Source organism: Saccopteryx leptura, chromosome 6, assembly GCF_036850995.1.
Source record: "Saccopteryx leptura isolate mSacLep1 chromosome 6, mSacLep1_pri_phased_curated, whole genome shotgun sequence".
Classification (NCBI taxonomy): Eukaryota; Metazoa; Chordata; class Mammalia; order Chiroptera; family Emballonuridae; genus Saccopteryx; species Saccopteryx leptura.
Window position 1 is genome coordinate 59776825 of NC_089508.1, and position 15634 is coordinate 59792458.

General features: G+C 41.8%; 1 protein-coding gene across 2 annotated transcripts in view; it reads right to left on the reverse strand.

The window, feature by feature from the left end:
* Positions 1 to 526: 526 nt before the first annotated feature.
* The window catches only part of FAM81A (family with sequence similarity 81 member A), a 106622-nt gene continuing 91514 nt past the window's right edge, over positions 527 to 15634 (reverse strand). For both annotated transcript variants that reach the window (XM_066343159.1, XM_066343160.1), the window contains exons 7-9: positions 8901 to 9036; positions 6658 to 6853; positions 527 to 2804 (exon numbers count right to left, since the gene is read on the reverse strand). In XM_066343159.1, the coding sequence (XP_066199256.1) occupies positions 2680 to 2804; positions 6658 to 6853; positions 8901 to 9036 (457 nt within the window). In that variant the 3' untranslated portion in view covers positions 527 to 2679. The remainder of the gene's footprint in view (positions 2805 to 6657; positions 6854 to 8900; positions 9037 to 15634) is intronic.

Here is a 15634-nt window from a genome sequence, read left to right on the forward strand (position 1 = left end):
GAAGCAAAGGGACTCAGATGGCAGAATCTTAAGGTCATATAGAGATGAGGCTAGAGTCAGTGGCCTGGCAATTCAGGTATGTGGGAAGCCAGGATGTATCTTTAGAGGTAGTGTACTGGTTAAGAGCCCAGGCTGTAGAAGTAGACTGTCTGGTTTGAATCCTGCCTCCCACTTACAGTACTCAAGTCACTGTTATTATAATGAAGTGAGTTAACACACACCATGGAGCACCATGTGCAGACAGCTCCCACTAGGAACTGCTGGCTAGCTAGCATTATCCCGGAGGCCAGAAGGTGCCTAGAGGACCCCCAGATAGAGCAGCTCCCCAGGACTGTACAGGTCCCAGCACGTGTGCCTGAGGACTTCGAGCACCTCATCTCACCACCCCAGGGTTTCCACAGAGAGGGAGAAGGAGCGCTTCCTATGGCATTTTACTGAATTAAATTTTTACCTCACACTAAAAGACTTACAAATCATACACCACAGTTATTTGGAAATTTTATTCTTTTTATTGCAAATTTCTGGTAAAGGAAAGAACATGGAAGCTGATTCTCATTTAAACTTTGGTGATAAGAACTGGCTCACAACCTCCCCAGTGCGTGAATCACCAGGGCCTTTGATACACACTGATGCCTGCGTCCCACCTCCCGGAGGCTCTGACTCTATGGGTCTGGGGGCAGCCTGGGCACCAGCAGCTCTGTGAACTCCCCAGCAGATTGAGACACGTAGCCACGGGGAAGAAGCACTGCCAGAGCTCAAGACAGGAAGTTGGCAGCGTCAAAAGCACCTGAGCAACTCAGCAGACAGCCAAGCGTCCCCTGCTCATGTCACGCCCTCTAGCTGTCTCCAGCTGGTGTCCTCTGTCCCCCTCTTCCCACGTGTCACTTGGGCTGACACCTCTCCCCCAGGAGAGAGAGGCTGGAGGGGCCGTGGCTCTCTGTGCTGTGGCTTGTGCTTAAAACTTAGAAAACCGAACTAAAACACGGTCACTCTATCACAAAAAAAAAAAAAAAAAATCATCACTTTCTGATTGCAAAGGAGCATTAACCTTTTTTTTTTCCATTGGTAAGTGGAAATAGTCTTCCTATCTTGGAATGTAAAGATTTGTAACAAAATAAGGACATACGTATTGGATGACATATTCCTTATATAACTTTTCAGGTCTGAATTTAAAAAAAAAAATTATTTTTGGCAAGCCATTGAGGGTAAAATATTATCTACTATAGCAGCATATTTTAAATGGGTAAACAGTAGTAGCCAGTTAGATAGTTCATTTATGATTTATTCTAAAAATAGAAAACACTTTGATTTTCCTGAGTCCTTGGCAAACAAATGAAAGGTTTTAAAAATTTTAAAGTATTCCTGTTTTCTTTCTTCTGGGCACCCACACAGTTTAGAACGGTGTGTGTCCTGTTACCAGTTTTTACATACACAGGTAAATAGCACTGGAGCCAAAATCAACGACTAATTCAATATGACGACTGAAAAGAAAACACCTATCATCTACAAAGTTGCTTAAAATGAAAGTTTCTTGACAGTGTTATAAATGCAATATTTGATTCTCTGTCCATACAAAAGTATGAATTTGTATTTAATTATTAATATTAAATGGTTAATTTCTTAACAGTGACAAAGATTAGAATTTAAAAAATACATAGGATTCCATTTATACATCATAATTCCGATAATTCCCATGACTTCTATTTTGTCCACAAAACTTTTGGAGGGAACAGTGCACTGATGTGATAAAAACCAAGGCACAAGAATACAGTAAATGTACATAAACCTTAGCACTTGGTTCCAATTTTGGAAACATTTAGAGGAGATCAAAAGCCTAAAAAATTCTCATATCCTATTATGATTAATGAACAATTATTTGTGCAATAAACAGACTATTAACCACCATTTCAATATTAAATATATGGCTATCACTATACTGGCTATGGATAATTGAAAAAAAGTTTTCAATATTAAAACCTAGTATAACTAGGTGGCCAATGTAGATATTGTGCATTGAGTTATCTAGATAATTGTCTCAACTTTCCACTTTATTGAGTAATCCATATGGAAGTTATCAATTTTTAAACTACTCATTATATAAGTGGTGGATTTTATTTCCAAATGTTAAGTCCCTTCACCTTACAAAAGACAAAAGATTTATAAGAAGATAACCAATATAAGAAATTAGCAGACAACAATAACAAAATCCAAATATGGAGTCAAAGGTTGAATTCTAATCTATCAGGGCATTCTCTTCATTCAGGGTGAAGAGCAACACATTTCTGTGACAATTCATTAGTTTACTAATTTAAAAAACTACTGTGACATTTTCAAAATAGTAAGGTCTTGGCTAGAGCATCAAACACTGAAGGAAAAGTAAGTCTTTTCATTCATAAAATGAAGGGGGATAAAAGTCTGTCCAATTCAGGGAGTGGGGGGGGGGATATCCTATTGAATTTAGAGAAGTGAAATAAAGTGGTAAAAATTATATTTAATACTTTTAAAGATAGAGTGTTTTCAAGACTCAAGGTAAACATTTAGACCCATGAAAACACATTTCCTGGCACATGCACGCCATGAATAGGACAATCCCAAATGCCACAACAACCTGGCTACAAACGTGTCTAGCTCCCAGACCCACTCGAAAAACCACCTCTGAGGTCCTTGTCCCAATTCCCTTCACATGGTAACCTCCGGCTTCTGCATCTGTTGGATTTGTTTCTGCAGCTGGTCCTTGTCCAGTTTCATCTTGGCTTCAAGAACTTGCCTGAGGGATCCTATGCTTTCATAGATGGCTGTAAACCCTTTAAGAAGAGGTAAATTTCACAAGGGTTAATATTTAAGAAACAAACAAACAATGCTGTATCAAATTTTACAGCATATAATCATAGTTGATTTGTACAAAAATTAGCAGTACATGCTAAAACTACTAGAGTAAAACTTTGATGGGGAACAGTATAGTTACTTAAGTTTCATAGTATCGCCCTACAGTTTACTTTTTAATTATAAAGGGGAAAAGGAACTATTACAATGGATAAATCTGGAAGTTAGACTTTAACCAAGTGGTCAAAGCTAACTTCACCAATACTGGGAGAAACCAACATCATGTACCCCCTGATACATGGGAAGAACATATGACTTCTGTGGCATTTCTGTCCAAAACTTACAACCTGAATCTAATTGAAAGGAAGAAAAAAAGACCCAAACTGCAGGCCAGAAAATACTGGCCTGTATTTGTTAATGATATCAACATCACTGAGGAACTGATTCATATTAAAAAAGACTAAATAGAGGCCCTGGCCGGTTGGCTCAGCGGTAGAGCGTCGGCCTGGCGTGCAGGGGACCCGGGTTCGATTCCCGGCCAGGGCACATAGGAGAAGCACCCATCTGCTTCTCCACCCCCACCCCTCCTTCCTCTCTGTCTCTCTCTTCCCCTCCCGCAGCCAAGGCTCCATTGGAGCAAAGATGGCCTGGGCGCTGGGGATGGCTCCTTGGCCTCTGCCCCAGGCGCTAGAGTGGCTCTGGTCGCGGCAGAGCGACGCCCCGGAGGGGCAGAGCATTGCCCCCTGGTGGGCAGAGCGGCGCCCCTGGTAGGCGTGCCGGGTGGATCCCGGTCGGGCGCATGCGGGAGTCTGTCTGACTGTCTCTCCCCGTTTCCAGCTTCAGAAAAATACAAAAAAAAAAAAAAAAAAGACTAAATAAAGAACCATGATAACTAAATATGATGTGTGATTTCAGATTGGAACCTAGACCAGGGAAGGTTTGATATATAGAAAACAATGGTGGAAGTTGAAAACTTAATATTGATTGGTATTTCACCAATATTACACTGAACTATAGTGACTTAGGAGAATGTCCTTGTTCTTAGGTATACAGCTTAAACTAATAAAGGGATAAAAAGGTATCAAAACTTCTATAATAGCCCTAGCCAGGTAGCTCAGTTGGTTAAAGCATCATCCTGATGTGCCAAGGTTGTGGGTTTGATCTCCAGTCAGGGCACATACAAGAATCAACCAATGAATACGTAACATAAATAAGTGGAATAACAAATCAATGTCTCTCTTTCTCTTTCTTAAATCAATAAACAACAACAAAAAACTTCTACAATATATTCCCAAGTGATTTAGAAAAAAGCATATTCATATACACTGACATATAAACACAAACACATACACTTAGAGAGAGAAACAAACAGATTAAGCAAATTTCCAAAATGTTAACAATTGGTTAATCTAGATGAAAAATATAGTTTTTGGACTGTTCTTACAGTTTTTCTAACTTTGAAATTATTTCAAAATAAAGAGATAGAAAATGAAAAAATTCCCCATCGAAAGAACATTTCGTACTGTTCTGTATTCTTTTTTTTCTTTCTTTTTTTTTTTTTTTAGCAATGGGGAGGTGGACAGAGAGAAACAGGAAGAGAGAGAGATGAGAAGCAACAACTCATAGTTGCATCATTTTATTCATTGATTGCTTCTCATATGTACCTTAACCAGAGAGCTCCAGTCTAGCTAGTGACCCCTTGCTCAAGCCAGTGACCTTTGGGCTCAAGAAAGCAGCCATGAGATCATGTTTATGATCCTATGCTCAAGCCGGCAACCCTGTGCTCAAGCTGTTGAGCCTGCGCTCACCTGGGGTTTCAAACCTGGGACTTCAGCATCCCAGGTTGATTCTCTAACCACTGTGCCAACAGCAGTCAGGCTCTCATTGGTTTTTAAAATAAATGAAAGGTGTCATCTTCATTAGTAAATTTAGAATTTTCTCAGAAAATTTTCTTTATGTGGCAATTCATGAAAAACAGGTAACATTACTTATTAAAAATACTGCTCTTATTGAATGGAAAGATATAGCATATTATTAAATAAAAGAATAGGTTATAAAATAGCATGTATAGCATAAACTTTTATATGAAAAAGCACATATATGTACATCCTATATATATAGAAAGATATATATTAAAATGACCTTTGGGTGAAAGAAGGTATGAATATTTTAAAAAATATTTTGTGCTTTATGATTTTCTATTAAGACACTCATTGGGCCCTTGCCAGTTGGCTCAGTGGATAGAGTGTCAGTCCAGCATGTGGACATCTCAGGTTCGATCCCCGGTGAGGGCACACATGAGAAGCAGCCATCTGCTTCTCTTCTTCTCTTCTCCACCATCTCCCCCTTTTCTCTCTCTTCCCTTCTCACAGCCAGTGGCTCCACTGGTTCAGGCCTTAGCCCTGGGCACTGAGGATAGCTTGGTGATCTGAGTGTTGGCCCCAGGTGCTAAGGATAGCTCAGTTGATTCAAGCATCGGCCTCAGACAGGGGTTGTCGGGTGGATCCCAGTTGGGGTGCATGCAGGGGAGTCTGTCTATTTCTCCTCTTCTCATTTAATAAATAAATAATAAAGAAATGCATTGATTTTGCAAGAAAAATATTTTTAATTTAAAAATGGTTCATATGCATTTCATATTAGGTACTAAATATTAACAACCTCAATGTATGTTGATTAAATGATAATAAATTCACTCGGGAAATGATATAAAGTTAAACACAGATAAAATATTTAAATACCATAGTCCTAACAGCCCAAAGACCAAGAAAAAAAAATTCACTTTTATCTTTATAAGATATTCAATTCATAAATTTAGTTAAATAAATTACTTAAACAAAATAATAAGCTTTGGTGGTAACAACATTATTCTTGGAATAATTAAGCACTTTTATCTCCATGCAACCAAAACACAACAAATAATTCCACAGAAGAAAACTATGGAATCAGGGAATTGGAAGAAGCTTAGGAGATAACGTAGTCCCCCTGCTCACATTACAGGCTGTTTTCTCTTTCCTGCCATGATCAACTGACTTCTGTCGAATACTTTCAGTGACAAAGAGCCCTCAAGCTCACAAAGGCACCAGTGTCTGTTTAGGACCCATTAACTGAGGATACAGTAAGTCCTCACTTAACAATAGGTTCTTCGACTTTAAGCAAAAAAAAAAATTTTACCACAAGCTAATTGGCATAAATAAGAGTTAAGTTCCTAGGGCATCTCATCAACATTCTAACAAAATGAAATGGAATGAAATGACCTTATTTGAGGACCCACTGTACTTCTTCCTATATTGAGTTAAAATCTGTCTTCATATAACTTCTACTTATTGGTTTCAGTTCTGTATTTCTGACTCAGCATGTAAATCGAATCCCTCCTTTCCCGACAACACTTCAGAACTTGAAATCAGCTCTAACATTTTCTGCTACACAAGTGTGAATTAACGGGCCCTGTTGACTTCTAAGTAGAGGAAAACCATTCATTGCCACGGTGGTATACTGCCAGGAGTATGAAAGAAATATGTGCTCATTTCTGAGACATGTTGACCTTGGCTATGAACAGAAAAGAATCCGTAGTCAGCACTAAAGAAAGTGCACATCAACCGCAAGCCACCCAATTTGCATTTTGCTTGCCTTTCCCTTATGGTGGCTCTTTGTGTCCTTGGAATTAAAATGTTTTAGTTCAATACAGCATAGTACAGCTGCTCAGAAAATCATCTAAGGACATTTCACTGGCCTTACCATTAGCCAGGTTCATAGGCACTTGTAGGGGAATACTAATTAATTGGTTTTTAGATCAGATGAAAAGTGAACCGTGAGAGCCATGTCCTTTCCGCCTACCCGCATCGACGTCGGCCTTCATTTCCTTCATGCCCTCGTTCATCTGGAGCTCCAGCCTGCTGATGCGCCCGTGCACCTTCTCCTCCTCCTGCTTTGTTCTCTGTGCTTCCATGTGCTTCTTTTGATTCTCTTCTATTTTGTCAAGCCTGGCCGACATCTGGCTGAGCTTCTTCTCCGTGTCCCTTTCGCTGGCTCCCTGAGACCCATAATAAAAATTATACTTGATTATCCTAAAAAGAAAGTCTGGATGGCTTTTGCATCAGCTCTAATGTCATTCAACACGTCTGCAGGGGACAGAATTGCAGAGGTTGCTAGTTGGTCACCCTAGTATCCATTATCTTTTCTTTCCTTACCATATCCCCAATTTACAGCTGGATATAATGCCACCCAGGATAGAGACGACATTTTTTCACTGTCTTCTGAGTTTGGGATGGCCATGTGATTAAGTCGTGACCAATGAGATGCAAGTTCAAGTGTATGTGGCAGCTTCCACGAAAAGTTAAAAGACAGCTGAGGCATAACCTTGCCCTTTCCTTCTTTCTTCTTTTCTGAAATTCAGACGTAATGACTTAAACTCTAACAACCTTCTTGAACTATGAGGACAAGGGTCACTCTCTAGGATTGGCAATTAAGCCCAAAGGATCCTGGATCACTGAGAACTGACACGCCTACCACATCAGCCCTGCAGTTCCTACACCCAGACATCTTCAGTGTAAAAGAGAAATAAGCTTCTATCTTTATCTTATTAAAGCTACCATTATCCTGGGGTTTACTATTAGTCATTAGACCACTCCACATGCATTAGCATGAATCTAAGTGAATCAATCAGTAGGTCTGATGAAAATATGAAGGACACCTAAAAAATAATACAAAAAACCTTCCCTTCCTTTCCCTTCCCTTCCTTTCCTTTCCCTTCCCTTCTCTGCCCTGCCCTGCCCTGCCCTGCCTTTCCTCCCCTCCTCTCCCCTTTGCCTCCCCTCCTTTCCCCTCCCCTCCCCTCCCCTCCCTTCCCTTCCCTTCCCTTCCTTTCCTTTCCTTTCCTTTCCTTTCCTTTCCCTACCCTTCTCTGCCCTGCCCTGCCCTGCCCTGCCTTTCCTCCCCTCCTCTCCCCTTTGCCTCCCCTCCTTTCCCCTCCCCTCCCCTCCCCTCCCTTCCCTTCCCTTCCCTTCCTTTCCTTTCCTTTCCTTTCCTTTCCCTACCCTTCTCTGCCCTGCCCTGCCCTGCCCTGCCTTTCCTCCCCTCCTCTCCCCTTTGCCTCCCCTCCTTTCCCTTCCCCTCCCCTCCCCTCCCTTCCCCTATTTTTCCCCTCCCCTCCCCTCCCCTCCTCTCCCCTCCCTTCCCCTATTTTTCCCCTCTCCTCCCCTCCCCTCCCCTTCCCTTCCCTTCCCTTCCCACTATGCTTCATTTTTACAGGACTCTGTGTCTGTAGGTGAGCTTTGGAGGCCAGGACTACAAACTCCAAGCTGTAAGTGGGCTATGGCATGACAAAGCCCTCACAATGCTGTTTGATGCAGAGTCTGCAATTCAACAGCTGGGCATTGAGAGAGCAGAGCCAGGGATGTAAACTCCACCAGTCACTGCTGCTTCATCCAAGTCCCACAGGAAGAAGCAGGGCAAGAAAAGAGAAGGGAGAGGGAGATGCTCAGGCCAATTAACCAAACCAAAAAAATTGCCTGCCAAGTACCAGTTTTAGAGTACTGACTTTGAATAGTACATATGCAAGGCTTTCTCAATCTGGTTTTGAGCAGCTCTGCAGATCTTAGTCCTGTGGGAGCGTGGGGTAAAAGGAGAAGGAAGCTGGAAAAGAGAACTGGGTTCTCTTCCCATGCTGCACCGTCTCATACTGCGGTTCTAGTGGAGCGAATGGCCTAGAGCTAGAACGCTCGCCAAGACCGTTCGTACCAGATCATGAAATTAAAACAAGCGAGGCTGAAGTTTGTAACTTTTATTTAGAAACGCAGATGGACAATCTGGTTCATTAAGATCTTCACTTAAATTTATCTTAGCTGAAAGTATTAAAATTTTCTACTTAGTTTTTGTTAACCAAAACAAAGTGCTCCATCTCTTTATAACAAATGCAAAGAATCAATGTGGACCATGGAAATGGGTTCTAATGCAAGACACTCTGAACAGCTTAATATGGTGCTAAGTAAATCAATGTTAGATTATAGGTATTACTTACTCAAACACTACAGACCCCCACCACGTAATTTACCATGTCATTGCTGAGCACCAATACCTACACTGCTTTCCTTCACCACCAAGGAAAGCTGGTCGATTTTCTGTAAAAGGTCTTTTTCTATCCGTTCTTGTTCCTGTTGCAACCAATCCCGTGCCGATAAAATCTGGTTACTGAGTTCCTCAATTGTACCTTTAAATCTAAAATAAAAAAAGTCAGCAAGTTGGATGTAAAACAATTTTAAAATGACATCAAACACCCTCCATCTCCGACTATCAAATTTCTCAGAACTATGTCAGCATTAAGCTGAATTCACTCAGGATTCCACGCTTACCTTCTTCAGAAGTGTGCTTAGCGCTATTTCGGGAAGGGAGGGAAGGAGGGGGACAGGATATGACAGAAAAGCACTGATGATGCTTCCTGCCCACGTGGGCACTGAGCTGTCACACAAGCCACACGAGGGGCTAATCTCCGCAGTTCAGAGGGCCCCCCAGTGCTCCTGGCTCAGAGGATAGTATGCTGGCTCCCCATTCCCCTGGGCCCTTCTTCCTTCCCCGTTATCTCCCAGAACTGGGCCTGCCTCCCTTTTTCTCTAATGTTTTCCCAATTTCTCTTGCCCCCATACAGATATTTTCTAATTTAAATAAAAAAGAAAACTGAAAGAATAAAAAAACCCAACAATACTCCATTCACCTAGCCCTCTCCCCTTCCAGATACCTTAAAATCACACTTTACACTTGCTGCCTTCCCTTAATTATTTTTTATTATTTTTATCATGAAATGTAATAAAAGTACAAAAGACTACATGTGACTTAAATAATAATAAAATAAACACCCATTGTGGTAAAAGCCCCTAATTACCTGCAATATCTGTTTGCCTCTTCTTCCCTATTAAGAAACCCTTAAATGTAAAATGGTGTACATGGCTGCCTAACCAGAGACATTTCCCAGCTTTCTTTGCAGTTAGGTGTGGTCACAGACTAAGTTGGGCAATGGGACACATGTAGAAGTGATAAGTACAACATCCTGGCCATTAGAAACAAAGCTCCCTGGCCTTACCTGGGCAGGAAGCCCCACCAGCAGTTCTGCCTGTAGTCTTTTCTAACTAGGAAGAGTGACCACAAATCATAGCAGCTTTACTGAATTCATTTATTCTAACAGTTTTTTGATAGTCTTTAGAGTTTTCTATATGTAAGATCATGTCATCTACAGATACGGATAACTTTGCTTTTTTTTCTCTGATATAAATGGCTTTTGCATCTTCTTCTTGCCTAATTTCTCTGGCTAGGACTTCCAGTACTACAGTGAATAGACGTGGTGAGAGTGGGCACCCTTGTCTGGTTCCTGATCTTAGAGAAAAAACTTTTTGGATTTTTATCATTGAGTATGATGTTACCTGTGGGGTTGTGATATATATATAGCCTTTATGTTAAGGTATACTCCTTCTTTACTTTTTTTTTTTAAGTGAGAGGAGGGGAGATAGACAGACTCCTGTATTTGCCCTGACCAGGATCCACCCAGCAACCCCTATCTGGGACCGATGCTTAGAAAACCGAGCTATCCTCAGTGCCCGGGGACAATGCTCAGGATCAAGTGAGCCACTGGCTGTGAGAAGGAAAGAGGAAGAGAAGAGGGAGAAGAAGGGAAGAGAAGCAGATGGTCATTTCTCCTGTGTGCCCTGACCAGAACATCCACGCCAAGCCAATGTTCCAACCACCAAGCCAACTGGCCAGGGCCTAGGTATACTCCTTCTCTATTCCATTTGTTGAGAATCTTTATCATGAAAAGATGTCAAAATGCTTCTTCTGCATCTATTGAGATGATCATATAATTTTTATATTTTATTTTGTTAATATGGTGTATCACTTTGATTGAACAGTGAATATTGAACCATCCTTGCATCCCAGGGATAAATCCCATTTGATCATGATATACGATCCTTTTAATGTACTATTGAATTTGGTTTGCTACTATTTTGTTGAGCATTTTTGTATCTATGTTCATCAGGGATATTTTCTTATAGTATCTATATGTGGCTTTGGCATCAGGACAATGCTGGCCTCATAAATCGAGTTTGGAAGTATTCCCTCCTCTTCAATATTTTAGACAAGTTTGAAATTATTGCCATTAATCCTTCTTTAAATGTTTGGTAGAATTCACCCATGAAGCCATTTGGTACTGGGCTTTTACTTGTCAGGAGGTTTTTGATTAATGATTCAATCTTCTTACCCATTATTGGTCTATTCAGATTTTCTATTTCTTCCTCATTCAGTCTTGGTAGGTTATGTTTCCAGAAGTTGATAGATTTTTTTTGTTATCCAATTTGTGGGCATATACGTAATTGTTCATAGTAGTTTCTTATAATCCTTTGCATTTCTATGATATCAACTGCAATGTTTCCTCTCTCATTTTTTTTTTTTTTTCTTCTGAAGCTGGAAACAGGGAGAGACAGTCAGACAGACTCCCGCATGTGCCCGACCGGGATCCACCCAGCACGCCCACCAGGGGTGACACTCTGCTCACCAGGGGGCGATGCTCTGCCCCTCTGGGGCGTCGCTCTGCCGTGACCAGAGCCACTCTAGCGCATGGGGCAGAGGACAAGGAGCCATCCCCAGCGCCCAGGCCATCTTTGCTCCAATGGAGCCTTGGCTGCAGGAGGGGAAGAGAGAGACAGAGAGGAAGGAGGGGGGGTGGGGGTGGAGAAGCAAATGGGCGCTTCTCCTATGTGCCCTGGCCGGGAATTGAATCCGGGTCCCCCGCACGCCAGGCCAACACTCTACCGCTGAGCCAACCGGCCAGGGCCTTACCTCTCTCATTTTTAACTTTATTTACTTGAGTCTTCTTTTTTTCTTGGTGAGCCTAGCTAAATTTTGTCTATTTGTTTTATCTTTCAAAGAAACCAACAATTAGTTTTGCTTGTTTTTCCCATTGTTTTTTGAATGTTTTCTATTCTGTATTTCATTTATTTCTAGCTTAAGCTTTATTATTTCTTTTCTCCTGCTATTTTTGAGGTTAGTTTGTTATTCTTTTTCTAATTTCTTATGGTATAAGTTTGGTTGTTTATTTGATATCTTCCTTTTTTCATAATGTGGACATTTAGCATCATAAACTTTCCTCACAGAACTGCTTTTGCTGCATCCCTTCAGGTTTGGTATGTTGTGTTTCCATTTTCATTTATTTCAAGATTTTGATCTTTGACACACTGATTATTCATGGGTTATTTAATTTCCAGTTTTCCTCCTGTTATTGATTTTTTTTAATAGAGAGAGAGACACAGGAAAGGAGAGAGAGGGGAAGAGAAAGATGAGAAGTGTCAACTCATAGTTGCATCACTTTAGTTGTTCATTGATTGCTTTCTCATACGTGCCTTGACTGGGGAAGGGGGCTCAAGCTGAGCCAGAGACCCCTTTCTCAAGCCAGCGACCTTGGACTCAAGCCAACAACCTTGGGCTTCAAGCTAGTGATGTTGGGCTCAAACAAGTGACCCTGGGCTCAAGCCAGTGACTGTAAACTTCCAGCCAGTGACCTTGGGATCATGTCAATGATCCTGCATTCAAGCCAGTGACCCTACACTCAAGCTGGCAAGCCCATACTCAAGCTGATGAACCCACACTCTAGTCAGTGACCTCGGGGTTTCAAACTGGGGCTCTTCAGCATCCTGAGCCAACATCCAATTCAGTATGCCACCACCAGTCAGGTTTTCTGCTATTGATTTCTAATTTTATGCTATTATGGTAAAAAAAAAAAAAAAAAAGATACTTGGTTTTATTTCAATCTTCTTTAATCTGTCAAGACTTATTTTGTGGCACCTGACCAGGTGATCATGCAGTGGATAGAGCATTGGCCTGGGATGCTAAAGATCCAGGTTCAAGGCCCCAAGATCGCCGGGTTGAACCCAGGGTCACTGGCTTGAGTAAGGGATCACTGGCTCAGCTGCGCCCCCTGGTCAAGGCACATATAAAAGAGCAATCAATAAACAACTAAGGTGCTACAACAACAAGTTGATGCTTTTCATCTCTCTTCCTCATGTCTATCTGTCCCTGTCTGTCCACCACCACCCTCGTTAAAAAAAAAAAAAAAAAAAGACTTATTTTGTGGCTAACATGATCTAGCCTAGAGAATGCTATGTGTGTGCACTTAGGAAGAATATGTATTCTGCTGCTATTGGATGGAATGTTCTGTATATGCCCATTAGGTCTCTAGTTGGGCAGAGCTGCTGTCCATGCCCTGAGGTAGTGGGGACCACTGGCTGAGCTCCATGTCCAGGCGGGGCTACTGGGTGAGCTGCAGTCCTGTAGAGCCACTAATAAAGTTCTGCAATTACCTCTGGCTGGGTGGGGTTGCAGGCTGTGTTCCCTGGCAGGGTGGTGCTGCCAGTTGGGTTCCATGATTGGGCAGGGCTGCAGGCTGGGCTCCACAACTGCACATGATCAGGTGGGGTCCCAAGCTGTGCTCCCCAGCAATGTTGCCACTGGCTGTACTCCAAGTTCAGGCAGGGCTAGCAGCTGGGATTCATGATCAAACAGGGTCTCAAGCTATGCTCCATAATTTAGCAGGCTGCTGGTTGTGCTCCACTGTTGAGTGAGGTCACTGGCCAGGTTCCCTGGCCAGGCAGGGTGACCAACTGTTGTGTGGAGCTGGCAGCTGTGCTCTGTGGTTGGGTGGAGTTTTTGTCTGGGCTTCCCAGTCAGGTAGGACTATAGGCCATGTTCTGCTTTTGGGCAGGATTGTTGGCTGAGTTCCCTGCCTGGGCAAGGCATTACTCAACAATCAGGCAGAGTCATAGGCTGGGCTCCAGGGCTGCCTGCGCTCACTGCTCAGGCCCACTGGTCAGGTGTAGTCAGGGGTTACAGATTTTCTTTTCTTTTCCTTTATTTTTTTTGGTGAGAGACAGACAGACAGGAAGGGAGAGAGATGAGAAGCATCAATTCTTCATTGCAGGTCCTTAGTTGTTCATTGATTGCTTTCTCATATGTTCCTTGACGGGGGGGCTACAGCAGAGCGAGTGACCCCTTGCTTGAGCAAGCAACCTTAGGCTCACACCAGTGACCTTAGGCTTTAAGTCAGCAACCTTTGGGCTCAAGCCAGCAACCACGGGGTCATGTCTATGATTCCACACTCAAGCCAGCGACCCCGCACTCAAACCAGATGAGCCCGTGCTCAATCCAGTGACCTTGGGGTTGTTTTGAACCTGAGTCCTCAGCATCACAGGCCAATGATCTATCTACTGTGCCACCACCTGATCAGGCACAGCTTTTATTTTCAATTATTACATTTTGCAGTTCTATTTGGTTAGTTTAATTCTGACTGGTCATTTTTTATAATCTCTTATCTCTTAGTTATACTTTCAAAATATGTATGTGTGTGCGTATAAATATACATACATATACATACACATACACATATATACACGTGTATACTTATTTTATCCAATAATTCCTATATATGCAGTGCTTTTTATTGTTTCTTCTGACTGGCTCCCTTATGTGGCTTTTCCCTCGTGTTGTTTTACAGTATTTGATGTGAATTTATTCCTCGTACCTTCCTTTGTCTGTGGGAAGACTTGAAGACCGAGAATCTGCATTTGCTTTTGTCGGGAATCACAGGCCCTTACCAAATCAGGATCATTCTAAGATAATATCCACTGTGCTTTCTTCAAGCCAGTTGGGTCAAGTGAATTATAGTTCTAAATCCACATGAAGGTTGTGTTGTGATCCTGAATTTTCAAGAAATATCTTTTACTTCTCTACCCAGAGCCCAGATTTAAATGGGTAAGTTCCCTTACAATCTCTTTGTGGAGCGAGATTTTTCCTAGTTCACCCAACCCAGCTTCACCTGCTGGGTCTCCAGCCCATCCTTCCACCTGACATAGGCCCTGGGCGTTGTTTCCTTTCCCTGTGAACAGCCTTTGTGTTCAGACTTCTAGACTTTAAATTGTAGGAAGAAAAATAAAGATGTTCATGTCTAGTAACTACACTGCTCACAGAAATGAGGGGATGAAGGGAACGTGCAGATACTCCAGTACTTTCAGCCTTTTGTATGGTGCATTTTCACCAATAAAGTAAAAGTTGGTTTTGCATCTTATTTGCATAATCAAACAACTTCCTTTGACATGTCGTTTGCTTTTCTGATGTTCTTGTTTAATAAAAAAAAGCAAATACTTCTTTTTTTTAATCACTTCATATTAATTTTGAAATATCCCCTAATATTTGTGAGCAGTATAATAATATCCCCTAAGTTAATAATTTACAGAAGAAAAAAATACTAAGATGTTTATTTTCTTTCTGTGTGATCAAAGAAAGAGGATTGGAGGGATCTTTCAGTGCTTGGCCAGCTTGTAGGTTCTATGAGAAATGGTGACATAACTCAATAATTATATAAATACAGACAATTAGAAGAAAGGAAACATGGTTTTTGCAAGTAAATTCCTGTTAAATTGGCAATAACCTGAAATAGCATTAAACAAGGAGGCATGAGATGTCAGGACCGGAAAAATAATTTATACTTTCCACAGGCTGCTAACAAAGTTCCATACTATAGTCATCTTAAAAAATATATTAAGTCAAATATACATATTTTTTTCTTTATCTTTTTAGCAAGAAAGAGAGAAACAGAGACAGACAGGCAGGAAGGGAGATGAGACGCATCAACTTGTAGTTGCATCACTTTAGTTGTTCACTGATTGCTTCTCATGTGTGACTGAGGGCTCAAGCTGAGCCAGTGACCCCTTGCTCAAGCCAGTGACCTTGGGCTCAAGCCAGCGACCTTGGGCTTCAAGCCAGAGACCTTTGGGCTCAA